The 27,642-nt window shown below is 33.0% G+C and overlaps 3 protein-coding genes across 4 annotated transcripts in view; 1 reads left to right on the forward strand and 2 right to left on the reverse strand.

Moving 5' to 3' along the window:
- The window catches only part of LOC113522462 (fizzy-related protein homolog), a 56,612-nt gene extending 48,419 nt beyond the window's left edge, over positions 1–8,193 (reverse strand). Inside the window, exon 1 of the mRNA XM_026908147.3 lies at positions 7,628–8,193. Coding sequence (XP_026763948.2) covers positions 7,628–7,769 — 142 coding nt within the window. The 5' untranslated portion in view covers positions 7,770–8,193. The remainder of the gene's footprint in view (positions 1–7,627) is intronic.
- Positions 8,194–12,048: 3,855 nt separating this feature from the next.
- LOC113522478 (RNA-binding protein 45-like) lies at positions 12,049–13,962 on the forward strand. Its single transcript, XM_026908166.3, has one exon. It carries the CDS (start codon positions 12,386–12,388, stop codon positions 13,844–13,846), a length of 1,461 nt encoding a protein of 486 aa, XP_026763967.2. The 5' UTR covers positions 12,049–12,385; the 3' UTR covers positions 13,847–13,962.
- A 305-nt stretch (positions 13,963–14,267) lies between these two features.
- Positions 14,268–27,229, reverse strand: LOC113522479 (histone-lysine N-methyltransferase SMYD3). 2 transcript variants are annotated; one of them, XM_026908168.3, is made up of 9 exons: positions 26,727–27,229; positions 25,442–25,526; positions 22,528–22,687; positions 20,766–20,893; positions 19,546–19,722; positions 18,493–18,592; positions 16,632–16,913; positions 15,826–15,988; positions 14,268–15,129 (listed from the first exon to the last, which is right to left on the reverse strand). In XM_026908168.3, exons 1-9 carry the CDS (start codon positions 26,852–26,854, stop codon positions 14,922–14,924), a joined length of 1,431 nt encoding a protein of 476 aa, XP_026763969.2. In that variant the 5' UTR covers positions 26,855–27,229; the 3' UTR covers positions 14,268–14,921. The 2 variants fall into 2 exon arrangements, with proteins under 2 accessions (XP_026763969.2, XP_026763968.2); XM_026908167.3 differs by having other exon boundaries at positions 14,269–15,129; positions 16,617–16,913.
- Positions 27,230–27,642: the final 413 nt, after the last annotated feature.

Here is a 27,642-nt window from a genome sequence, read left to right on the forward strand (position 1 = left end):
AGCATCCTGTGTATTCTATACGATTTACCCTAAATCGCCCCTACTGAAAATTTAAATTGGAAACCACTGTATAATGCTGAACTGTTATTATTGACGAGACAACAAAATAATATCACTCGTCAATCTTGCTATGATTCAGATAATATTAAAAACAGTATACTCCTGTATAGAACATATGGTATTCAACCTCTTCAGAAAACTGTTACTCTGAAGAGAACCTGAAAATACTACTAGTTAGGCTGACAAAAATTACATTGTTTTTTTTTTTACTTTTTTTTTATACAACTTAGAATGGCAAACAAGCTGACGGCCCACCTGATGGAAACTGGTAACCGTCGCTTATAGACATGAGCAGTACCATGAACATAACAGAGTATACTGTTTCGCCCATGATACTCGTCATGCGTTGCCATTCCTGAGGACTCAAATGTTATTCCTGTGTACCCTGTAAATTCACGCCATATCCCACCCTTCAAACCGAAACAGCCATGCAAACACAACTGCTTCACGGTAGAAACACGAATGGGACAAAGGTACCCAAGTAATCGACTTTTGTACAAAGTCTCCCTCTGGTAACTTGAAGTAAACACATAAAATTGTGAGTTTGTAATCGCTGTATTATTCCGAGATCTGCTGATAGAAATGACTATAATAGAATTCACTATTAAAATAACTTACAGGCCAAATTTGTCCAACTAGCTAGAAATAGAGATATGACAACCCCACACATGCAAACATATTTTGTGGAAACTTTCAATTCAAATAGTAATAAGTTCTCTTTGCCAAGTCCTACCTCATACATGTATTAATAGGTTACAAGTAACGAAGCGTGTCGGAGCCAACCGTATGAATTGCAAATCAGTTGTCTACCTTTGTTTACACGGCCCGTGATTTAGACTTTGTAAAAAACATAAGTTAGAAGCGGTAGGAAATTTATGATTTCTAGGGTAAGCAAAATTCAATGTAATTAGATGGCCAGCCATGTTTATAAGTATGGAGAATAAATTATTCCAAATTTTTTGTGCGCAAAACAAACCAGTGTTGGCAAATCAGTATGAGACCAGAGGGAGATTTTGTACAAAAGTCGTTTCCTTGGTTACCTCTGTCCCATTCGTGTTTCAACCGTGAAGTAGTTGTGTTTACATGGCTGTGTTTCGGTTTGAAGAGTGGGGAACATCTCAATCCTCAGAAATGGTAACACTGGGAGGGTATCATGGGTGAAGCAGTATACTCTGTTATGTCCATGGCACTGCTCATGTCTATAGGCAACGGTTACCGCTTTACATCAGGTGGACCGTCAGTTTGTTTGCCATTCTAAGTTGCATAAAAAAGAGACCATTGCGAGAAAAGAAGTAAATTTTTTAATAAAATAAGAATGAATAAATAAATATATTGATTTAAATTAGTTGATTTTCAATAAGCTTTATAAAAAGCAGATTTTGAAGTCGTGCACTGCAGTTTTTGTCACATATCCGACAGTGTCCCTAAAACTAATTTAGCTGCTGAATCATGTAAATTGCTCACGTACATCACTCCATATAGGGTCATTAACCTAACTGCCACCAATTATTCTTGTTAGAAACAATACCTTGTGCTAATTAGGTAGCGGTAATGAGAAGGGAGCATGTAATAATATGTATGAATCTTTAACATTTCATTATCTCATAAATAAGGCATAATGAACACGTTCATATTGCCCTGTGAGATATTAGAAATTAATTAAAAATTATCTAAAGTTAATAAAAGAGAAACAAACTGCAACTAATAACATTAGAAAAAAATATCATACAGCTTATATTACTCGTTGATTTTTAGAAGATAGTTACATAGCGAGCCACTATCGAGACCGCTGACGCTGCATCGCATCTAAAACTTGTGTAAATGACGCAAATGCCTAACTAGCTAATTGCTGACGCTGCAGCATGAGGCTGGACTACGTGACGACTTGAAAACGCACAATTGGTTCATACTTCGAACTGGACAGTCATTTTAGTTTTATGAATAAAATAAAATTAGTTTTAATATTTTTTTTTGAGTCCTCCAGTAGTCGTCCTCATAATTAGCTAGACAAAATGAACACACCCCACCTGATGATAAATAGATAATATGATCGAAGCATGAGGATCATCATCACACCAATGTATACTGTGTTGACCATCGTCATTTTGACAGCCTACAAATGTGCTTTCTTTACGGGCCGCCTAAATACCGCAGGATTATAGGAAACACGTAACTAACCGGGAAAAGAGGGAGGAAAGGGATTGTTAGTAATGGAAACTAAGAATCCCATTGCTAGCAATATACCCAACCAGGTCGACCTCCTCACGCTTCCCCCTGGAAACTATCATAGTTAATTCCTGATGAATTCATCATGATGGGCTAACTGGCCTGTTTTCATTCTCATCAATCACTCTTCACTGCTGCTCCGCCAGCGTATCCCGTTAGCGCAGGCGGGGTTACCATACCATTTTCACCCATAAAAAAAAACCGGGAATAGAAGTCCAAAGTTTAATAATAATAAAAATTATATAGAAATAGGCGAAAGGTTTTTTAAAATCGGTTATTACAAATAATAAACCGAATATTTCCTCTTTATTATTACACGGAATCGTTTGCGTTGAGGGTAAACAAATATTATATATTTACCGTCCGTTCCCATTGCAACTGCATTAAACGACTCGGCTCGGAGCGACTGATTCGTTCCGGGTTGGGAAATTGCAGCTAACGGTAGTCTAGTTACCACAGATATGAAACGCTAGATAGAGGCCACTGCGCTTAGTAAGGGCATAGGCTGCTGTTGCATAATCTATACATAATTGTACAAAAGTTTTTTTTTTTTTTATACAACTTAGAATAGCAAACAAGCTGACGGTCCACCTGATGGAAAGTGGTAACCGTCGTCTATAGACATGAGCAGTACCATGGTCATAACAGAGTATACTATTACGCCCATGATACCCCCCGTACGTTGCCATTCCTGAGGACTCAGATGTTATTCCTCTGTACCCTGTAATTTCACGTCATATCCCACCCTTCAAACCGAAACACAGCCATGCAAACAAAACTGCTTCACGGTAGAAACACGAATGGGACAGAGGTAACCCAAGCGATCGACTTTTGTACAAAGTCTCCCTCTGGTAAGATAGCTAGTCAACATGTTAGAAAGTCCAGATCACAAAAAAATTGTACTTTTATAAAAGTAGATTTATATAATAAATAATAATTCGAGTCAAACAAAAATATATCCTAGCAACCGTTATCTGTCTAACCGACTCTTATATCTGTGGTTGAAACCATTCGCGGTTAGCCATCGCGAGACGGAAGCTTTAATCAAAACGCAAACCTAGGCACCAGTGAATCTAAGATTTATCTATACACTTGATTACAACGAACGAATAGCAATTTGTACGTGATACAACGGATGTTTTATTAACAAAATACGTAATTACGCACTAATACATGGTTATAGAATAAAAAAAAAACATATGCGGTCTAAGCTAAGCTCTTGATCAAATTAAATAATTATAACATTGGTTTGTATTTTTGTAACCTACCTGTAATTTCGTTATATAATTTCAGTGCATTAAAATTAGCATATAAGATGCTAATCGAGTATCTAAATATATAGAGCAGTATTAAAAAAAATGTCTTATATAGTTTATAGTACTTATACAGATACTAAGAAGAATACAGTATTCCTGTACAGTTGTAGACAAAGTGTGAACCGTGAGACCTACGTGAGAGGTGAGAGATCCACCGCAATACCACAACTCAAAGAACAAAGAAAATGTTTTTCCATTTTGTCCAATTTAGTAGGAATGGTTTAAATTTAAATTCAAATCATCTTTATTGTAATACACTTGCTTACAAGCACTTTTAAATGCCTTTTTACTTTTTAATTCTACGGGGTTCGGAAAGTCGTTATCTGCTAAGAGCCCGTTTATATATATATATACATATACATACATATTATATATATATATATATATATATATATATATATATATATATATATATATATATATGTATATATATATATATATATATATATATATATATATTTATATATATATATATATATATATATATATTATATACAGAATTCTGTATTAAATTGACGAATTGGAGATAATTTCATCAATTTATGAAAAATTATTATAATTTAATAATTCTTTATTAAGAAAATTTTCCACGTGTATTTTTTTCCATATAGCTACAGCACGTACAAATAATTATCACGAAACTTTAAAAAAATATGCAAACGCAAAAAATATAGCAAACAAAAATCCATGCCATGAGGATTGAGAACCTCAACTACACAGCAAATAGTACAACATGGTAAATAACAAAAATAAGAGTCATGTCAGCGGACAACCCGCAATTATCTTGGATTTGAAATTTTGGTCGAATCATTGTCATTATGCTCTATTAGGCGGTAGCGCGCAAAAAGACAATAACTTAGAATATTAGCTTTTGATTGGTATATATCAATATAAGTTTTTGTGGTGGCAATTACTTCATTTAATGCTGTTCAGTTGATCTCCAAAAGGATGAGGTTCTCAGTACAATTGTATTTTTTGTTGAGCTAAGTGACGGGATAACATAGCCAGTTCTGAACCGTTTTCAATTATTCCTTTTGCAATCGATAGAATATGCACCCATATTGCTCCTATATTACCATAAATTGATGATTCAATGTGACGTGTTTGCGGAACATAAATCAGCCCGTTACGAAACAGATTCTGCTTGAAGTGAAACAATTCCACATTCTAAATTCAAATATTTTGAATACGAAATATATCGTCGATCATCGGTGTACATTACCACAATTAAAGTTACGTGTTTATCTTGTGGAACAAAACGTATTTAAAATAATAGAATACAAAATTATATAAAATAAATTCTAATGAAATAAAATTATTAACGCAATAGGAATGCCTACCCTACACTATCATACATATTCCACATTTAAACATCTCACCATAATACCTACTCTATTCTGGCGTTGAAGGCCATACAACTAGGTTGTTCAACCACAGTCCCTGAAGCATGACCAATTTGTGTTGCAATTTTTTTACTGGTCACACTTATATCTCATGTCTTATTACCATAAAAGATAAAGGCAGAGCATAATATATTTACTACTAATAATTTATTTAAAAATAAGCAGAAAAGTTCAATTAAACATTGTATTGATGCTTAGTAACTAAACTAGTAAAAGTACAGGCCCCAACATGACATACTGATTCAAATCCTGACTATATAATATATTGAAATATAATTCTCATATTTTAATAACATTTCTAATTCATTTTGAATTAACTTCATTCTTATTTACAATCATATCAACATTCTTGTATCATATTATAAAATCATTTATTAATTTCTATTTTATTACCAGCAATGATATATTGCTGTATAAAAAAAATATTTAACATGGTTCAACTTAATAGACTTCATATAAACATACTTTTTTTAAACACTGGCAATTTTTTTATTAACACTACTTCACATTTTAGACAGTGCCATCTAGTTTAATACTAAACAGAACTAGTACATATATTTTTTAAACTACTCATTTAAGATAATGTAGAAAACACCCAAACCAATACAAACAGGCATAGACATCAATTCAATTGTTTGTATTATTTGGAGACTGTACCCATAACCATCATAAGGCAAGATGGTAGACATTGAAACAACTTCATCACATACATAAAACCATACAGACTCTTGTACTTTTTTTATTAAATTGCTTAAATATATTTTTGTATTATTATTTAACGTAAAAAAAGTAAAGAAAATTTCATCATCATTATCTCAGACATTATTTATCCATTGCTGAACTTAAGCATCCCCCATAGACTGCCATAAGGAAGGATGAACCACCTGCATCTTTGCAAATCAATTATGACAATAAATATGATGAAAGGAAATCATTAAATAGCATAAAACAAGGTCTACACTACACTACATATATTTCTACAATTACTTCCTCCAAACCACATAAAAGATTTAGATATGTGTTTCACTGTCATTTAGACATTTTTATAGTAGGTTTGTATGTACAATACATACTTATTAACTTTTGTATACATAAATAATTTGAGGTGGGGGGGGGGGGTTGACCAAACAGACGCTGGGCAAATGCGTTAATGATGGCATATGGATCAATGTGAATGAGAACAGTCCAAAATAGGGATATGTGGAAGGAAAAAGGGGAGGCCTACACTAAAAAGGTGACTACTACAATTTAAAACTTAAATAAATACAAAGATTTATGAAATGGTAATTATGTTAGAGTAGAATAAATGGCTATTTTATTTTATTTATTATAAAGAGATAATTACGGTATCTATACTAATATTTATTTATGTACACTTTATTGCACCATTTATATTAAATTAATATTATAAAGAGAAAAGATTTTACTGTTTGTAATAAACTCAAAAAGTAATTAATCAATTCTAAAAATTTTTCATCCATAAAATGCTACATTATCACCAAGTAACATAGACTGTATTTTATTTTCTAAAAGAACATGCGAAGTCAGAGTATGTTACTTCTATAATAAATTGCATACATGCAAAGCCAGAACTTGTCATTACTGTTAAAATAAAATTATTTACGGGACCTACATTCAATTTACCTAAATGTTATGTTATGACTACTTGATCTTTTTAAAAAACAGACTATGTAAAATATATAATTATAATTAATTACTTAAAGTAAAATATGTAAATATTTAATTATCTAAATGTCCTTCAATGCCAATATAGAGATAAATAAGAGCAATTGCATTTAAGGTTAAATATATTTTATCTATAAGTGCTATTAAATATTTTATATCTGTACTATTATTGATTATGATTCACACTCCAAATTAAAACACAATTACCAAAAATGAAAATAATAAAGTTAAACAAATAAAAATGTACTAAATAATTATAAGAATAATAATAATAAACAGATTTATTTCTCTTCACAATTCATTACAGTGAAATACAATGCTTATATTAAACAAATTATAAATATAATTGTGAGAGACTGGTGCCTGAGATAGGTATAAGAATACCTGTATTAAATAAGTGTTACTTACTAAGCACTTGTAATACAATCAAAGAATTCAATGTAATAAATATAATTTATAGAAAGAGATATTTAATTATAATTTAATCTGGAAGTTGTAAGTATATAGCAATAATGAAGGTATATTTTAAAAAATGTGATTTTATACAATTTTATTTATGTGTCTATTTTTAAACAGAATTTAAGAATAAATAAACAACTGCTAAAGAATCATACTAAATGCCTTATCCTCATGCTAGAATATTGTGAAAAATCAAGGATGTTATGAAAAATCAAGCAATTAAAAAAGGAAATTAATAGTAAAAAGTTATAAAAATTAATTTGATGATATTACTTAATTTCAAATTCTCAATCCATAAAGATAAATATAACAAGTTCACAGTATAAATAACAAATTTATTAAATATATTATGTAGCTGCTAAATAGATTAATGTATCTAAATTAATAAAATCAGAATTCTACCTTGCAATAAATAGATTTATTCTATGTTAGTTTAGTAATTGATTCTGAACATAACAAGATTATTACAAGACTCACCTTGAAAGCTGGTCTGCCAAGTGTTCCCAAGTCTGCATGGTATAAATCTGTCCATTGGCTCGGGCCGGACCAGCACTGACTGTTTTCTGCTCACAGGACTGCATGATTGCAACAAACGGTTGTGGTACGACTCACTGAACATTATGAACGTTCTTAGTCCAAGTTCTGAACACCAACTAACCAATTCAAAGAACTGGATACTTCAAAAATGAGGGTGTATCAGAAACCAAAAATACAGGTAGAATTATTTATTCATATTTAACGATAATTGTCATAATGAAAACACCGACGGTAGACCAATAAATAAACAGTTCACAGGAAGAGTAGTGTACTCCTCAACTGCTAATATGCATTTGACTTTATTTGACATGGTTGGAGAAGCAACAACAAACTATACTATCCATGGATTCATGAATAATTGCACACATTACAAATTTCGAATAATGCCCATTAAATTGTCGATTTCTAGACTAGTACACACGTGTAAACGAAATTAAATTCGGTTTGATGAATAATTTAAGCTAAAATATATCGGTATATAATTCTTTACAACTGACATCAATAAATTTTCAGGGATGCCATATTAAAAATATTGTTTAAATTTAACCGTTGGGATTGTGCTAAAGTCTCAAAATGCAACTTAAACATGGAACGGCAAAGTTGATGCATGAATTCAAAGACAGTGCAGGAATTAATGACTATTTATTTACTAAAAGATGTTGATATCTTCATTTCATTGTTTTAATATCTCATCTCACCGTATAGAATAGAATAATGATAGCTGCTATTTAGCATCTCTTTCTATTAACTGCTCTAATTCATCTATCTCTAAAATTTCAATTCGATATTCCAAGTGAACTGACTTCATTTTCACGTAGTATCATAATACCTCGCCAGCGTATACCAATATTGCAGGTGAAGTTACTATTTAATATTCACCAAAAAACCTTATCTTTCAAGGGGGCTTAAGAAATTATTAGTAATGGAGTATAACAAGTATATTGATAGCAATACTCCTAACTTTTCACTTATAACACTTCACTGGTGCCCTACCCATATTTTTTTTTTATTTATTTAATAAGGTTCACATACAACTTTTACATTTTACATGCAACTTAATAACACAAAAAATAATTTTGCCTAATGTAAAAATCTTTTATACGCGAACACCACATGCACTATTATAATATTTAATAAATCATTAACAATAACAGTAACAGTAAAATTATCTGAATAATAAGTAATTATGAACTTATGTCTAAGATTTTCCGCAATAAGCTATATCTGCTGTTGGTGGGTCCAAAATTGATGTCAATTTGATCGCTGTGAGCATTCAGAATCCTACACAATCTGGGTACAGGCGAGTTGGCTCCTAACACTGTTCTTCTTAACGGAGGACATAAAGGTGTTATCTGTTTCCGAGGTATTCTAGAGGGAACACGAAAGTTAAACAATTGAAGCATTTGTGGACAATCTATTATATGCGTCAGTATTTTAAAACCAAAAGAAATGTCAATAAAATCTCTGCGTTTTTCTAATGAGATGATATGAAAATGCTTCAGCTTGTCAATGTAAGAGGAGTTTTTTATTCCTTTATTATTTAGATACGAGAGGTGCCACAAAAATCTCTTTTGAATACGTTCAATACGTAAAACATGTGTACAATAATGTGGACGCCAGACTACACTACAGTATTCCAGTATATGCGGACAAGACTATTATATATATATATATATACGAAAATCTTTAGTGTTTCTTATAATAAATCCTAACATCATAGCTTTTTTAACTACATTATCTATATGAGGCACGAAAGTTAATTTTGTATCAAAGGTCACTCCTAAGTCTTTTATGGTGTTCCTAGATTCAATTATTTCATTTTGAATATGGTAGCTGTAATCAATAATGTGCAATTTTCTAGAGAATTTCATATTAAAACACTTTTTAGTGTTTAAATTCATGCCATTTTGGAGACACCATTTATGTAGTCTACTTAAGTCGTCTTGAAGCTTTAATGCGTCCTCAATAGTTGTAATCAACCCAGCAAACTTCAAGTCGTCTGCGAATATGTATAACTCAGAAAACTGGAAACAGTTTATGATGTCGTTAATAAATATATTAAAAAGGATCGGCCCCAAATGAGATCCTTGAGGAATACCTGAGACCACCGAGTGGAAAGAAGAACGGTATCCATTCAAAACTACATAAAACGAACGATTGGATAAATAAGACCTTAGCCAGGAGAGCAAAGCACCCGTTACACCATACGCAGAAAGCTTATATAGTAATATTCTTGGAACTCTATCAAAAGCCTTGCAGAAATCGGTGTAAATAACGTCGTATTGCTTACCAGCGTCAATTGCATTCACGACTGATTCAGTAAATACTGAGATTCGTGGATCTTGCACTTACAAATCCGTGCTGACAGTCCGACAGATAAAGACGAAAATGATATTGAATATGGGGACAAATTAAAGACTCAAAAATTTTAGGAAAAGCTGAAAGCATTGAGATTGGTCTATAATTATCTATGAAACTGTCAGAATCAGACTTATGAATAGGGACAACCTTTTGCAACTTTCCAAGCTGATGGGAAAACTCCAGTTTTAAGAGAAGTATTAAAAATAATAAAAAGCGGCAAAACTAATTCTAAAGCACATGCTGATATAAATATCGGAGAGATCCCATCGGGTCCTGCTCCCTTGTTCTTATCTATTGTCTTTAGTCGATTTAACAATGCATCGTATTTAATTACTGGGGCGAATAAACACTGGCTATTATTTTCCAAAAAGTCAATAAAATCGGAATGATAATTGGTATGGCTATCATCAATGTTGAATGAAGAAAAAAAATATTTCGCAAACATTTCACAAATCTCGGTTTGGTCCGATGTAGTAGTGCTGCCATTAGTCATAGAAGTGGGGTAAGTGCTAGAACCACCCCGCTTCGTTTTTACATGTGACCAAAATATCTTAGGATTCACTTTAATTTCTTTTTCAATTAACTCTTTTGAAATATTTTTACAGCGAGTACTAATCAACTCCAATTCCAGTTTATCCATTGGATTTCCATATTTTTTGTATCTTAACCTTAGTTTATTCTTTTCCCTTAAATATCTTATCAACGTGCGATTAAACCACGGTGGAAATTTTTTGTATTTTAATTTTTGAAGTGGTACAAATTTTCGTATACAGGAATTTAAAATTTGATAGAGTAACTCAACCATATCATCCACGCCCTGAAGTCCATTGAATAACTCCCTCCAGTTCACATCTCGCAATGTTCCTTTTATTTCTTCGTAATTAGCATTGTAGAAGTTATATTTGGTTTGTGAATAATTAATAATAATATAAACTAATGACATAGGCGGTTACAAATCAATATCTTCTATTATAAAACCATAAGGATAAAATATGGTGAGGACAGATCTTATCCATCACCTTACAGTAAAAGGTTGTAAATAGAAAAAGGAAGTGGTAATTGATTGACATAGTGTATGCAGCATATATATGCATATATATGCAGTTTACATATTTTGCAAATTATCCAAATGCGATTCTTTTTCTTTGTATCTATTCTCAGACAGAAATATTCCGTTTATGTTCTTTCATTTGTAACCACAAATGTTTATTTAATTTGGATTTTTATTACAATATATTCTTTGCTTTACAGTTACCACTGTAACACATAAACATTGGTAAACTTTAATATGAACATGCTTTTCAAAAGGTTTCCAATTTTTTTTTATTTCGTATTGAATTGAATTATACAATAATTAAAAAAATAATACCCAGATGCTAAATAAATATTTGTTCTTAGTGAATGTAGAACAATGGTAATAACTTTTTTTTATAACTGTCATTGTTTAATACAATTAAGTATCGTAAACCTAAATGTATCCCCTCCCCCTTATAAAAGTATGTACAAGGAATGTCAAAATTAAATGATTGTAAATCAGAAAAAAGTAATTTTACACCTTATTTCATAGTTTCTGTATAATAGTATGCTGTTCCATGGAATTATCTAAAGATTATTTGCATATACATACACCAGCAACGCGCATCTTTTTTTCAAAATTTCTATAATTCATGATAATTTGGTATAAAAAATGTTACATAATGAGTCGATTCCGAGACGTTATTTCTCTAAACTAATTCCTTAACCTAATACTATAATTTCACAACTTATTGATTATTAATGTTTTATGAACTGTCATAAATTGTAATTATAATTATTTAGACTTAAATCTATCAGATAATCGGTTCATATTGGTCCTTAAAATAAAAATTTTGCTGTGTCAGTGTTAGTCAGACTTTAGAGATGTTTTAAGAGAGACGCTACTGCCCATCCCTTGTCTTTCTTTAGTTGGCTCTTATTTGCCAATTGGTTAAAAACTTGAATTCACATCTGGCAATCTTAAATTCTAATTAAAAACATTCCAAATAATAGTCGCATTTTTAGACATAGTCTCTCTATCTAATCTGTTCTCTAATTGTAATCTGTGTTTAATATGTATATGTAAGACTAAATCTTAATATTTAACTGAATTTCTAATTTCAGATTTAAGAATTTTATTTGAAATGAATTCATATTGTACTAATTAAAGTCATTGTTCCTATTGATTTAGGACGTAGTTTTCGAAGGGATCTGTTTGTGTACACTTATACAAGAGGTAGATAATACGTAGAACTTTAGCAATTTGCTATCTTAGCAGTCTGTGATTTTAGCAACAATCAGCATTACAAGAAGTACAAAAATATGGATTTTCGACGTAAGCATAAACATGAAGATAATTTTAATGAGTCTCCCACGTATTCGAGATTGTTTGTGGTTACGGAAAAAAAAGTAACTGAAGAGCAACTCAGAGATGCATTCACTACATTTGGAAATGTCGAAGACATACGTATACCTCGTGATCACAATACAGGCGAAAGTAAAGGTATTGCTTATATAAAATTTTCTAAAACAACGGAAGCCGCTGCTGCTTTGGAGGAAATGAATTTAAAAGTACTTCCTAATTCTAACCGCCCATTAAAAGTCATGGTAGCCGTTAATCGCTCCGATATCCAGACCGACGATGATTATGACGAAAAATATAGAAGAATATTTATAACTATCCCAAAAACCATGTCAGAAAAAGAGATTAAAGATGAGTTCTCTGACTTTGGCCATGTAGAATATATTCGCATACAGAGAGAACGCAACACTGGATTTTCCAAAGGGTTTGCTTATGTCAAATATACAAAATTCTCAGAAGCAGCCCGGGCATACGAAGACTGTGATCCAAAGTATAGAGCTATCTTTGCTTTGCCAAAATCCAACAATAAACGTTTAGAGACAACATTTGAGTCTAACATCAACTCTCTAGCCATGTCTTCAATTGGATCAAAGACTTCACTTTTATCAGCTATGAATGTACGTCCTGGTAATTACACTAAGGTTAATTTCACATGTTCCCCTTACCTTACTCAACTACATGTTGAGAGGATTTTTGATATTGTACCAGGAATGGTACATTGTCAGTACTATGTTGATTTGATGCGTAATTATGGTAAAGGTACCGCTTCTTATTCAAATCCTATTTCTGCAACTTATGCAGTTGAGAAATTAAATAAATTTGAATATCCACCAGGTGTTAAAATTTTCGTTAGGCCCGCTGACTCAAAGTTTGACCCCCATGAAAAAAACTTCACCAACATACCTAATGCAGTGAGCAATTTGAAGAATGCTATTACTGCAACTGCTAGCTCTTCTCCTCCTGACCTGGCACAGTTGGCTGAAGCTATCGCTGAAGCCTCAAAATTAATTAAAATGGCTACCACAGGTGTAAGTGACGAAGACATGCCTGATAGCAATGAATTGAACTATTGCAGTGTAAAATTGCCCAGTCCACAACCATTGGCTGACATAGACAGCCCTGTAGCAAAAAGATGTTTCTTGGTATGCAAGCCACAACCTCCCCCACTTACAGTTTTAAGAGATGTTTTCTGTCGTTTTGGGAACTTAATTAATGTTTATACTTTGCCTAATAAAACAGTAGGGTATGCTCGATATGCCACTGCTGAGGCAGCAGATGAAGCTATCAGGGTATTGCACGGAGCAGAAATTTGTGGTGTCCGAATGAAAGTACTGGAGGCAGATGATGAAGCACCTCCAAAGAGAGCTAGATATTCAGAGCAATCATTAAAGGAAGATCAACATATGACGAGCACATATTAACCCTAAACATTCCATAAGAATATCTACAGACTACAAATAGTTTGGACAGGGACATAGACACCTACGGACTACCAATTATTTTGACAATGTACTGACAAATAAAATTATTTCATTTATCACTGACATTGTTCTTGGCAAAAATGATAGAGTTCAAAGTCTACTTTTCCATACAAATATACAGACAGACATTCTAAAGTTGACTTTGTTCTCAAGTCATATGTGCTTTCCATCTTTATTTCCCGTCCCAATTAGCATGTAATTTTAAAATCCATTACAGATGACAATATTCTTTGCTAGTATGCCCATGATAATATGATTTTAAAGCTATATATATAATCCATGACGATTGGTTTTGTAAAATAGGTCTTGCTAAATTCACGCGGGCAATGCCGCGGGATACAGCTAATAATGAATATGGTATACCTTTAGGAAAAATTAAACAAAATATGTTCCTTCAATTCCATTTATTGCACACACAACTTTTTTTTCTTTATAAAAATAATTGACAATAATTGAAATAAGGAATATCAAGGCAGATCATGTATCATTCTTAATTATATTTAATAATCTTGGAATCTCAACCTCTTCTCAAATCTCAACTAATGTTTTTAGTTATTTTTGAAAGATGAAAGTAGTATGATGACAATTATTAACCTTTTAACTGTCTCAGCAGAAATGACCTGACAAAGGTTGCAGTGACTACAGAGAGGCTGTGTTTTAATGTTTGTATATTTATTTTCTACATTCATTTAATTCCCTACTACATTAACAAAATTGAGACAAAATGTAGTAGAAAATTAAAAAGAAGTAAATCAACATGGTAATTGTTACAAAATCGAGCGGTCAAAAGGGTAATATTTCTATTGAAACATTAGCAATACCCATTTATGACAACATTTCAACTTACAATCCTAATTTTATTTAAAGTATATCACTTTCTCCTTAGATTACCCTAAAAACATTATTGCATTTTCGTTAGACATCTTTATTTTATGAAAATCTCGTTACTATAGAGGTAATCGTCTGCATAGACAACACAGCCCATGATTTTTAATTAAAAAATAAAATTGTGATTTCAAGAAGATTCGATCATCGCTTGTCCAAGTAGAGGTAGTAGATATTCTCTGTAAAGTGGGTGTTTATCCCCATGTGTGATTTTTATTATTTTCTCTGCGCACTTGAGTTGCAGCAGTGCCTTTTGTAAATTCCTCTTATATAGTAAAATCTTCCCATACTTCAAATATAACAGACCTAACAAAGGATGTCTCTCGCCGTAGTAGAATCTGAAAAAAAAAAGCACGTATATGAAGCATGATTCAGTTTAAAATATATTTCATAGCGACTTGTTTAATCTTTATACAGATGATATTAAAAATATATTAGGGCGGTGAAGTGGATTGTAGGTATAATAAATCTTTCAAATACGCCATTTGGTCTTACAGTTAGTTGGTGACATTGAAGTAAATAGCATTCTACAAGTGAAACTTAACATTTTTTTTTCTCAAGAAACAAGTAATTAACAACGATAAACATTTTAGCCACCCATAGTACCTAACTTGACAGATGGACATATGATATATTTTTTTTAATGGGTGATAAATGAATAATAAACCCCGTCTGCGCTATTGGTATACACTGGCGGAGCACCAGTGAGGGATGACAGATGAGGATGAAAGTAGATCAGTTAGCCCATCCTGACGAATTAAACTAGAATTAGTCACGATGGTTTCCAGGGGGAACCACGTGGAGGTCGACATGACAGGGTATATTGCTAGTAATAGGGCTATTTGACCCCATTACTAACAATCCCTTTCCCCCTCGACATATGATTTTAGTATAAGCAAATTTTTTTTTAGTGTTATATTTAATTTCTTTTTAATAAAACTTGCAGAACAAAATCTTAATTTTTAAGTTTCATTTGGAATCATATCATCAATTTTATAGAATATGTTTTGAAGCTACTATTAGACTGTGCTTACCTGAAACAAGGAATAAGTCTTTCCGCATATTCGCATGCCTTCTCCCACAGTTGCACCATTATGAGGGCATCAAATGCATGGTCCAGAGTTTGTGCATGCATCACGTTAAGAGGATGCAACACACCCTCCTGCCTTTCCAGGCAATATTTGCATACGTCTACATCTGTATCGTAAATTGATAAAGAAAATAACATTAAAATAGCAAAGATATTTTTTAAGTAATTTAAAAAAAGTTGTAAATTCATTACTTGATCTTTCAACTAACAATTTCCTAATCATTTAACTACTTAAATATATATAAAGCTTAATGAGTATTTACGTCGTCCATTAAGTAAATAACTTGGTAACCAGGAAATAGGAGTCCGGCAAAATATAATGAAAACATACTTTAGTATATATTTTTTTCAGAGTAGAATGAAAAGGTAACCCCAATTGTCTTAATTTTATACACTGACGGAGTGGAGTAATGGTGTCATCCATGGCGAAGATTTAATCAGGATTTATCAGAGTCGGAGTGAGGAAGGGTGGGGGGTTTAACTGTCACACGTTATTAAAATTTTTAATTAGTTTTGTATGGATCTTAAACAACTAAAGTTAGCGTTTTATAATAAGATTAGTGATCAGGCCTATCCTAAACAAGCACAGAGACAATATGGTCCATGAATATGACCAAAGAAAATATTATCCACTCTCAAAGGTTTACCAAATTAAATTATATATAAAGTTCGGGATTAAAACACATACAGTACATTCTAATTCATATGACAAACCCATGGGAAATAAAAGGATACAAGCAACAGAAGCACCTTTCATATTTTGAAGATGGAGCTCGGTAAACTCCATTGTCTTAACAAAGATCTCAATATGTTTATCAGTGAATTTAGTGCCACATTCACCGCACCGTATACTATCATCTCTCGGTAGTGCATCCACAATATTGCAACGTGCATTAAATTCATGCCCATTTTCGAATCTCTCCTCTGGTCTTCTAACGAGTGAACAGTCTGCCTTCCATGGAATAGTGACTGAATTATTACATTCACTATTGAGACATTTAGCCCCGTGTACCATTTTTAGTTGAGTTTCATCTGAAACAAAATATGTGATGTAATACAAGAAATTTCAAATAACATTTTTTATTATGATAACAAGCTGGCCCATGTTACATCTAATAAAAAAAAATATCAAATCTATGCAAGCAATTTATTAAACCATAAAATAGCTAAGATTTTATAACACCTATCGATAATATTTTCGTAATTGTACAAAACTAACTCATTTAAATTAAAAATAATACATTATTATTCCCTCCAAAAAATTTAAATAGCAGTGAAATAAAAGAAATAATTACAAGAAATGCATCATACAGGAAACAATAGGTGGCCTTATTACTAGAAGCTATCTTTTCATGCAACCCTTAAATGGAGATGTAATTTAGTTTGATTGAAGGCAAGATATGATTCTGATTGTCCATTTTATCCATACAATAATACTACTCGTGAATAAATAATACACATAAACCGACTCATACATACACAGTTCTTAAGGCCGTTCATAATTTGGCTTATTGAAATATTGCAACGTCGCAATTCACTTGTCAATTTTCAAAACCAATTGAACATTTTTCAATGTTTCTGATTGAATAATTTAAAAGTGCTCTGTATACTGACTAATATGTTAATCATAGAATAAGTTACATATAAATCTAGCACTGACATTTTTATATCTATTTCATATTTCCCTTTGGAATTTTTCTAATAACTAAATTTTTGCAATGTAAATCCGAATTTTCACAGATCGCTTAACATTAAAAACTGTTAAATTAATTTTGAAATTTGACACATAATTGCGATATTGCCACATTTCGGTAAGCTTCTATGGCCAAGCTAAAGTTACGAATGCTTTTAATAAATACTTACCCCCTTATTCATAAAAATTAAAATGTAAAATTAGGTTTATGAGGTTTGATGTTTTTATGAATAATGGAGTTAATGTAGTGACATGAATCTAGTTCAGAATTTCATTTTGCATGTATTTGTTTCGTGAACTCGGAACTCTTACACTCTTTAAGATTTTTTTTTCACGAAACTAGTTTCGTGCAACTACTTCCGCATAATTTTAATGAACTAGTGTTGCGGTAGGTTTGATATTGAGGCCATAGCAGTATGCGCCTAAAAAGGGTCCCCTAAGGCCAGAACAGAATTTTGTAAAAACGAAATTACAGTAATTTTAATTTAGTTAAGCAAAATTATATTTTGTATTCATGAATGAATATAATAAATTTCCTATAATAATTTGACTATAATAAATTTCCATCTCGTATACTTCACATTGAAACTAATTATAAAAAGAAGAGATTTAAATTTATGCTTGTAATTGATAAATTCAGAAAATAATTAACAGATTTAAAAAAAATATTTCACTTATAGAAAACTACATTATTAGCTAATAACATGAAATATATTTTATTTAAAAATAAACGGGATCAGTTATTTAGTATAACTCATACAATAAAACAATCTATTTTCGATTGGGCGACACTAAACTATGATTCGTTTAATGACTTCTTTCTCCTTCAATCAAATCCTATTGAAATGGACTGTAGTGTGGTAAAAGAATATACTTTCAATGCGTGTATAAATTAGTATGCACATCTAAAGCATTTACCCATGCACCTGTCACACTGGCATAAGAAGTAATAGTTTTCCAATAACTCTGTCTGCCTCTCGTACGGCGTTTTCATCAAGTCTATGTATGAGATCCGTATCTGGAAAGGTAAATGACATATATTTTTTTCATGATATTGGAATGAATTCTTCACACTTTTTTTTATACAACTTAGAATAGCAAACAAGCTGACGGCACACCTGATGGAAAGTGATAACCGTCGCCTATAGACATGAGCAGTACCATGGACATAAAAGAGTATATTGAACCAAAATGGTCGCATACAGTGTAATTTCAAAAGAATTTTACCCTGCGAACGCTCAGGCTGTGGAATGAGCAGTCGAGATTTTCTCTAGAGACTATAGTTATGGGGTTCTTCAAAAAGGGTATATTAAGGTTTCTTCATGATTGGCAACACGCACGTGACACCCCTAGTGTTGCAGGTGTCCATAGGTTACAGTAATTGTTTACCATCCGACAAGCTGTAAGCTTGTTTACCACCTTTTTAGTATAAAAAAATCATCGTGATGTCTGTGGTATCTTAGTGGTGGGGGGGGGGGGGGGGGGGGGGTTATATCTTGAGGGTCTCATGAGAGACAAAGTACAAGCTGTGTAGATGGAGCTGGGTACTATTCAGTGGTATTTTTTTTATATGGAGATGAATAGATAAAGCGAAGGTGTGCTGTGAGAAGTTGGCATACAACTTCTTTATGTTCAATCTATGTTCCGAGGCTTATGATCAGCACTGCACAACTAACGGCCGAAGTTGATGAAAACGTAAAGATGGTTATTTTTTTTTTTAATTATTTTGTTTAATTCCGCCACCTTTAGTATGCGTGCGACTACCAATACTCGAAGATTGACTACTATTTGTATTATTAGAAATTCTACAACCTTCCACATTAATCTCCGACTGCCATTACGTCCACGCACGTTTTGCGACACGTGTTTCACCTTTAAACGAGGCATCTTTCCGCAAATTAATAGATTGCTGCTCAGAGCCAATGTTAACAATTTGACACCCAAATTGTGATATAAATAGGAAAAATATACCTGGTTCCAGTCTAAATAAGGCATGTCCGTGATAGCTCGTATGTTGATCGTCTTCCCGTCAAATGTAGCAACTGCGTTTGGATTGCAACTGTGGTCTACAATCGACGATGCTAAATATATCGCTGTTCCTATTGAGTTCATGTCATTATCCAATAGTGTGAAGCTGTTGATTATCATCTGAAATTTAAATAAAAAATATATTATATTAGTGACGTATCGCGGCTACGCACGGGTAGACAAAGTTATCTATTTTTTATTTTCAAATTAATATACTGCCCATGTTACTTACTGAAAATGTAGCTTCCTATTGTTGAAAGAACATTTTATAATCGTTAACTAACTAAAAGTCAAATCTTTTTTTTTTAATAATATTTACTAGATTTTCTCGTTACTTTGTACGCGTGGATTTTATAAGTAGGAAAAACAATGAAATTGATCACTTTTAGATAACGCATCACGATATAACATATTAAGTTTAATTTATTATATATATATATATATATATATATATATATATATATATATATATAATTATATATATATATATTATTATTATATATATATATATATATATATTATTATATATATATATATATATATATATAGATTTTAAGTTAATCTTTCAGGAACACAACTCTGAAAACCGCTGCTAATTTCTAGCAATAGTTATTGCGTGATGCCGGAACAAACATACAGACACCAAAAATGGTTGTTCTAGCATCTATTGTCCTTATTAAGACTACTCCTATGAATTTTTCTATATCTGATTTAATTATAATAAAATGTGATAACCAACTTGGTCACATTTCAACACTAAAAGGAGATGAAAAAAGTATAACTGCAAAATAACTTGTAAAATTTCACAAGAAGACTTGTGACATAGATATATATAGGGATTTTTTTTTATAAAGTCTTATCACAATGTCCTTCATGTCCATGTTACAGGAATTTAATAGGAAGCATAAAAACAGATGGTGAAGTAAATATAATATTATTATTATAATATTATTTTCTATCTGTTCTCCTTTAACTAAAGGTTGTCTGTAAGAGATTGCCCTGGCGATAAGACCGCCTTACAAAAGGCGGTCTTATCTATGTGTATATTTCAATCTGTATTTATGTTACTGTATTTCACTTGAATTATTCATTTGTCATTTTATATTTTTATTTATGGTGCAATAAAGAGTTAAATAAATAAATAAATTATTTTCAGTACTTACCCTTCCATACAATCCCATAAGCTCAACATTATTTGGCAATGACAAGTCCTTTAGAAATTCAAAAAGTACCTCGTACAATGATGTGAAATGTTCCATCCTCTTTGCATCAGCCTTCAGGTCGGGATAATCTGTATATTACAACGCAATATAATCACTGTCCATTCTATGTTGTGTACTTTTTTTTAATGGATGATAATGGAATTGTTTTTTTTTATTGAATGAAAATGGAATGGTAACCCCGCCTGCGCTAACGGGATACGCTGGCGGGGCACCAGTGAAGGGTGATAGATGAGAATGATAACAGGCCAGTTAGCCCATCATGATGAATTCATCTGGAATTAATCATGATAGTTTCCAAGGGGAACCACGAGGAGGTCGACCTGGTTGGGTATATTGCTAGCAATGGGATTCTTAGTTTATAATGGAATGGTTACCTCGCCCGCGCTATAGGCATATGCTGGCGGGGCACCAGTGACAATGAAAGGGTAGCCCATCGTGACAAATCCCACTAGAATTAATCACGGCGGTTTCCAGCGGGAATCGCGCGGAGGGCGATCTGATAGGGTGTATTGCTAGCAATGGGACTGTCAAACTCCATTGCTAACAATCCCTTAACCCCCCCTATGTTGTGTAATCTTGGTATAGAATGGGCTACCCCGTCTTTCCCTTGGGTGCCGTAAGACGACTTAAGGACTTTAATGATCGAGAGATAAATAGCAGTGTTCCTTTTAAATATCAAAGCCTAACTGTGCTTGCCAGGGGGGAAATGGATTGTTAGTAATGGAGACTGAGAATCCCATTGCTAGCAATATGCCCAACCAGGTCGATCTCCTCGCGGTTCTCCTTGGATACTATCATAGTTAATTCCTGATGAATTCATCATGATGGGCCTGGTCTGTTTTCATTCTCATCTATCACCCTTCACTGGTGCTCCGCCAGCGTATCCCGTTAGCGCAGGCGAGGTTACCATACCATTTTCACCCATCAAAACAAACAAAAAAAATACTGTGCTTGCCAACCCGCCTGTCAAGTGACAATTACTGGCATGGAAAAGGCCCATGTCCAGCAGTGGACAGTTAAGAGCTGATATCATAATCATTTAAAGAGTGCTTTGATTGCAAATTAAAATGGTTTAACCTTACAATAAGATTCTTATTAACATATCACTTTTGTATTTTTGTAGTATACTAGGTTTTGCCCGCGTGTGGTATTTATTTATTTTAGAATGGCAAACAAGCTGATGGCCCACTTGATGGAAAGTGGTAACCGTCGCCTATAGACATGAGTAGCTATGGACACAATAGAGTATACTGTTTCGCTCATGATACCCTCCATACGTTTGCCATTTCTGAAGACTCAGGTATTATTCTTCTGTACTCTGTAAATTCACTGCTATAACCCATCCTTCAAACAACACAAACCGTGCAAACACAACTGCTTCACGGGAGTAACAGGAATGGGACAGAGGTGCACAAGCAAACGACTTTTGTACAAAGTCTCCCTCTGGTATTTCTCAATGAATGAAAGTAACTATTTTAAAAGCAAAATAGGTATTTAGTGGTAGATTTATGTACTTAATTTTCTATGTATTATTATCTAGTTCTATATATAATAATATATAATGTAGATTCATATAAATGTACCCACATTGCGCTATACAATAAAAACATAAGTCATTCAGAATATTGAAAACTGTTTATGTAAAATTACAGTAAATACAGAACTTTCAGTACAGATCTTCTAAAGCACTATAAATACTTACGTGACATGAGATCCTTCCACATTCTAAATGATGTGGCCGAGTAGAAAGCCCTATAAGAGTACCCATCGCCCCTACATAGCTTATTGATAATTTTAGCCAGCATACGCGCTGCATCAGGTATCACTTTTGGCGCCACTTTCTTCAGATTCGCACATTCCCACTGCAAATTATAAATGTAAAATTAAACAATAACTTTCTTCTGCATTCATCAAAATTAATACCTTTTACAAACCAATTTTTACTGTTGGAATGTTTTTTCACTGTCTTGCAAATTGTATATTTAATGCAAAAGGTATAGACAAAACACCTCAACAGCTAAAATTAGTTTATGAAACATTTGACGTTTTTATGAATAAGGGTAACCCCCTTATTCATCAGGAGATTACCCTTATTTATAAAAACGTCATACGTTCTTTTTCATCTTAGATAACTTTGTATAATAGATTTCGGTCCTACCTATTATTTCTGCTGCAAACTAGATACATAGATATATAATTTATTTGCATTACTTACAACACACGAATAATAATAGACATACACAGTAAAAAAAAAAAGATTAAAACAATGCATATTTAAAAAAAATTAAAATATATAAATAGCTTGCATATTATTATTATATCAGGCGTTAACTGCCTACTGCCGAATATAACCCTCTCTCATAAGGGTTTTGCTATTAATTGTTACGATTGGCAGGTGGGTTGGCAACTGTAAATAGGCATTAGGTGATGTTTTAAGAGAGACGCTGCTGCACATCACTCGACCATTAAATCCCTTAGTCGTCTCTTAAGACAGCAACAGAAAGAGGGATTTTCTACGGTTACCACTTTCCATCAGGTGGGACGTCAGCTTGTTTGTCATATGTTATATACACAAGTGATAACTTCCTAACTCATTCCGAAACACATTCCTTGTGGAAAGGTGCTGAGTTTTATTCACACTATAATTAGATTTAAAATTGTTATCTCCGTACTGTTACATCAAAGTATTACATAAATACACTGTTCGATAAAAATAGACCGCAATAAAAATAAAATAACCGATAGTACAGAAATAAAAAAGATACATTGAAACGGATCACTGGCGAGTTACGAGGAAATGGCAAGGAGCCATAAATCGCGCGTCTGTTTCGCTTCACCCGGACACGTACAGCCGCCAACAATAATATGTTAAACGATAATTATTTTTTATTTTACGTATAATTAATATTAAGGTAGGATTAGATTTTTATTGATAATAGAATGGTAATCTCGCCTAGGTTATCCATTTACGCTGGCGGAGTGCCAATGAATGAACTCATATCAATCGGCCCATAGTGATGAATTCACCAGGAACTTACCACAATTACATGAATCGACCTTCATGAGATAGATTTTTCAGATTCCTAATAATGGTGACTAAAGTCTGCATTACTAAACAATCCCCTCCCCCTTCCATCGGTGGTATTTTTTTTTAATAGATGGTTAGGTAATCCCGCCTGCACTTTTGGTATACGCTGGCGCGGCCCAATTACGTGATAATGGGTGATGATAAATGCAAGTCAATTGGCCCATCGTAACGAATTTATTAGAAATTTACCGTGATGGTATTGGGGGGAAAGGGATTGTTAGCAATGGAGTTTGACAGCCCCATTGCTAGCAATATGCCCTATTAGGTCGCCCTCCACGTGGTTCCCCCTGGAAACCATCGTGTACAATTCTTGTTGAATTCGTCACGATGGACCAACTGACCTGCTTCATCCTCACCTATCATCCTTCACTGGTGCCCCGCCAGCGTATCCTGATAGCGCAAGCGGGGTTACCATTCCATTATCACCCATTAAAAAAAAACATGATGGTATCGAAGGGGAACCGCGTGGAGGTTAATCTGATAGGGTGTATTGCTAGTCATTAGACTTAATTATTAACAATCCCTTTCCTCTGGAAAGATTTTTTAATAGGTGAAAATGAAGCAGATCAGTTATTCCATCGTGACGAATTGAACAATAAACCAATCACGATGATTTCTGGGGAGAACCGCGTGGAGATAAACCTGATAGGATGCATTATTTGAACAATCTCTTTCCCCCCGGTAGAATTAGATTAGGGTATGCTACGTTAGTTTCCGCATGTGGAATATCAGATTCATTTGACCTTTTAAAGTTGAAGAAACAGATATACAAAGAAGAAGTAAAGGAGGCAGATACCAGGGGGAGTATTTTTTAATCCCTGACGTATGGGGGAAATGGGATTGTTAGTAATGGGGTCTAGCTGACCCATTGCTAGCAATACGTCCTTTCAGGTCGATTTCCTCGCGGTTCCCCCTGGAAACCATCGTGGTTAATTCTAGTGGAATTCGTCACGATGACCTAACTGACCTGCTTTCATCATCACCTATCATCCCTCACTGGTGCCCCGCCAGCGTATACCGATATCGCGGGCGGAGTTACCATACCATTATCACCCATTAAAAAAAAAGGTGTTAAAGTTTGATGTGTCCATGTGTGTCTGTGGAATCATAGCTCTTAAATGATTATATATGATGCGGTTTTTTTATTTGAAAAGCTGACGTAATCGTGACGGTTCTTAGCTACAATTTATAAAGATTCAAGGTCATGAGCTCTTTTTATAGGTTTGTTTGTAAGGAGGCTGCTTTAAAATTTTAATAAATTTATGCGTATTTTACGTGCGGAAAATCTCTGTCAAAATTAGACCACACGCAATGGTAAGCGAATGAAATTATGTAGGATTTTAACCCATTACCACTATGCGGTGCTCTCGAAAATACAACCCAGAACACATCAACCCTAGCTAATTCACAAAAGTTTGTTTCCTAAATTGGCTTAACTGGGAATCAAATCTGAGACCTCATTTACGCAAAGCAATGTGCCCACTATTGTACCGCGGAAATCATCAAATTAAAATACAGAAGAGTATACCTTATGGTCCACCCAGGCATCTTTCTGGCATGAACGTCCGCAGTAATGCACGAATTGACATCCAGAGCATTTCAGCACCTTGCCCCTGAAATTCACAAGGTGTTGTCATTGTACAGATTAAAAATAGCAGTTGAGATAAATTATTCAACATCTGTTTGTATAAAAGAAGATACAGTGCCAATTTTAATAGTATTAAGCAATTAACATACAATTATAAGTTAGTTTTTGAAAAAGGGCAACACAAAAGCTTTTTAAATTGATAAAAATAGAATGATAACCCTGCTTGCTGCCTGCTTACTGGTATATGCTGATAGGGCAGGTTTTTTTTTAACAGATGATAATAGAATGGTAACTCCGCCAGCGCTAACAGTATATGCTGGCAGAGTACCAGTGAAGGATTATAAGTGAGAATGAAAAGGCTGAGAAAAAAACTTTCATATATTTTTTTATGCATCTTAGAATGGCAAACAATCTGACAGCCCGCCTGATGGAAAGTAGTAACCTTTACTTATAAGCATAAACAGTACCAATGACCTAAGAAAGTATAATGTGTGTAAGAAATTACAACATTCCCATAAACTAAATTAAAATCCTAAAGTGTTTTCCATGCTGCAGTATATTATAAAAAAATCCATTGGCCACACTTAGCCCCTCATTAGAGCCTTTTTGGATAGTTAGTTTGTTTACTAATCTCAGTAGCTTAATATTCAATTAAATAGTAAAAATACATACTAAAATGCTTTCCAGAAACAATATGAGTCCACATATGAGTATGAATGATAAGGTTGATCAATTTGATCCTGCAATATTTAGTTGCAATATAAATTGCATAAAAATATATTTGATTAAGTGTTATTCCTATAAATTAGACATGACCAATTTAGTAGAGGAAGCTGTGCAATGTATATTACAAATGTAACAATATATAGCAATATTACTTGATAACACTTCAATGGCTTTGAATAAATTTGCACAAATAAGCCACATTCTAAATTAGCACATTTGTTCTAATTCAAAATTATTTATTACGCAGCTGAAATGAATAAATATGAAAGTGTGTAATTATGTTTGTTTGTGAACTGCCTTTACTTATGCACTATTATTTAATCATATTTAAATATACTAAATAAAAAACATATGTTAAAAAGTTCTCTTAACATACGCGGGAAAAATAGCACAATGCAGTTTAAAATAGATAAACCGACTTAATATTAATTTTTAGGTACTTGAAGGATAGATGCTCAATATATAAACAATATTATGGATTCAGTTTAATTTTACTTACCTTTCTAAACAATTATCACATCGAATCCCTTTTTCCTTTGAAGAGAGAACATAAACGAATGGTTGCTCAGTCAATATAATATCACCGGCTTTTATTGTCGACTCAGAGTTTCTAAACTTATTCTTCATATTGCTTATCTTTGAGGTAGATAATATTATATTCTGGTCTTTGTTTTTTTTTTTTTTTTATTAGGAAATATCTAAGGTGTGCGTACAGCCTACTGAATTGAATGTAACAGGAATGTAAAGGTAAATTATTATAGCAGTTGGCCAGTTGCAAGCTGAAAATATTAGTTGGCCCCGCTCGTTACCTGCCGTTCCAAATTTAACCTATCGGTTTCATTATTTTTAGTGAATATAGAACGCGACCGCAGATGAACAGTATCAATGTAAAAACAAACAAAAAAGCACTAAAATTAGAATGAGGCGAGTGGGAACAGTATTAAAAAGAGAAAAATAAATAGGATTTATTTATATGATGATAGAAGTCAGACAACGTCAAAATCAAAGTCAAAAAATGACAATTATCTATGTCATACAGAGATTAAGTTCTGATTTATAGACTATATTAACAAAACTTCTATTTAACTTAAACTTCAGTTTAATGTAAATAGAAATTGGAAAGTGCCAAATTATTTTTAAAAAATTCGCCGGGTTGGTCCCGTCATAGAATGGACCACCCCTTCGTTTCTCATGGGTGTCGTAAGAGGTGACTAAAAAAGGGCGAGGGTGGAATAGCAACATCTCTTTTAAAACATCATTAAAGCTGAACTGTTGTTGCCAACCAGCCTGCCAAACGTGGCAACTACTGGTAAATTCTCCTACTGGGGAAGGCTTATGTTCAGCAGCAGCCTTCAAATTGATAAAGAAAAATGCATACACTTGATTTCGAAAGAGACGACATTGTACTGTTTTAT

The sequence above is a fragment of the Galleria mellonella genome, unplaced genomic scaffold (genome assembly GCF_026898425.1).
Source record: "Galleria mellonella isolate WM207_F2 unplaced genomic scaffold, CSIRO_AGI_GalMel_v1 utg515, whole genome shotgun sequence".
Classification (NCBI taxonomy): domain Eukaryota; kingdom Metazoa; phylum Arthropoda; class Insecta; order Lepidoptera; family Pyralidae; genus Galleria; species Galleria mellonella.

Bases quoted from the DNA above. Each gene is read 5' to 3' on its own strand.
- LOC113522478 (XM_026908166.3), top strand. From the start codon at position 12,386: ATGGATTTTCGACGTAAGCATAAACATGAAGATAATTTTAATGAGTCT.
- LOC113522479 (XM_026908167.3), bottom strand. From the start codon at position 26,854: ATGAAGAATAAGTTTAGAAACTCTGAGTCGACAATAAAAGCCGGTGAT. The intron at 25,527-26,726 runs GTAAGTAAAATT...TGTGAATTTCAG, and splicing joins TGTGATAATTGTTTAGAAAG to GGGCAAGGTGCTGAAATGCT. The intron at 19,723-20,765 runs GTAAGTACTGAA...TTTAAATTTCAG, and splicing joins TTATGGGATTGTATGGAAGG to ATGATAATCAACAGCTTCAC.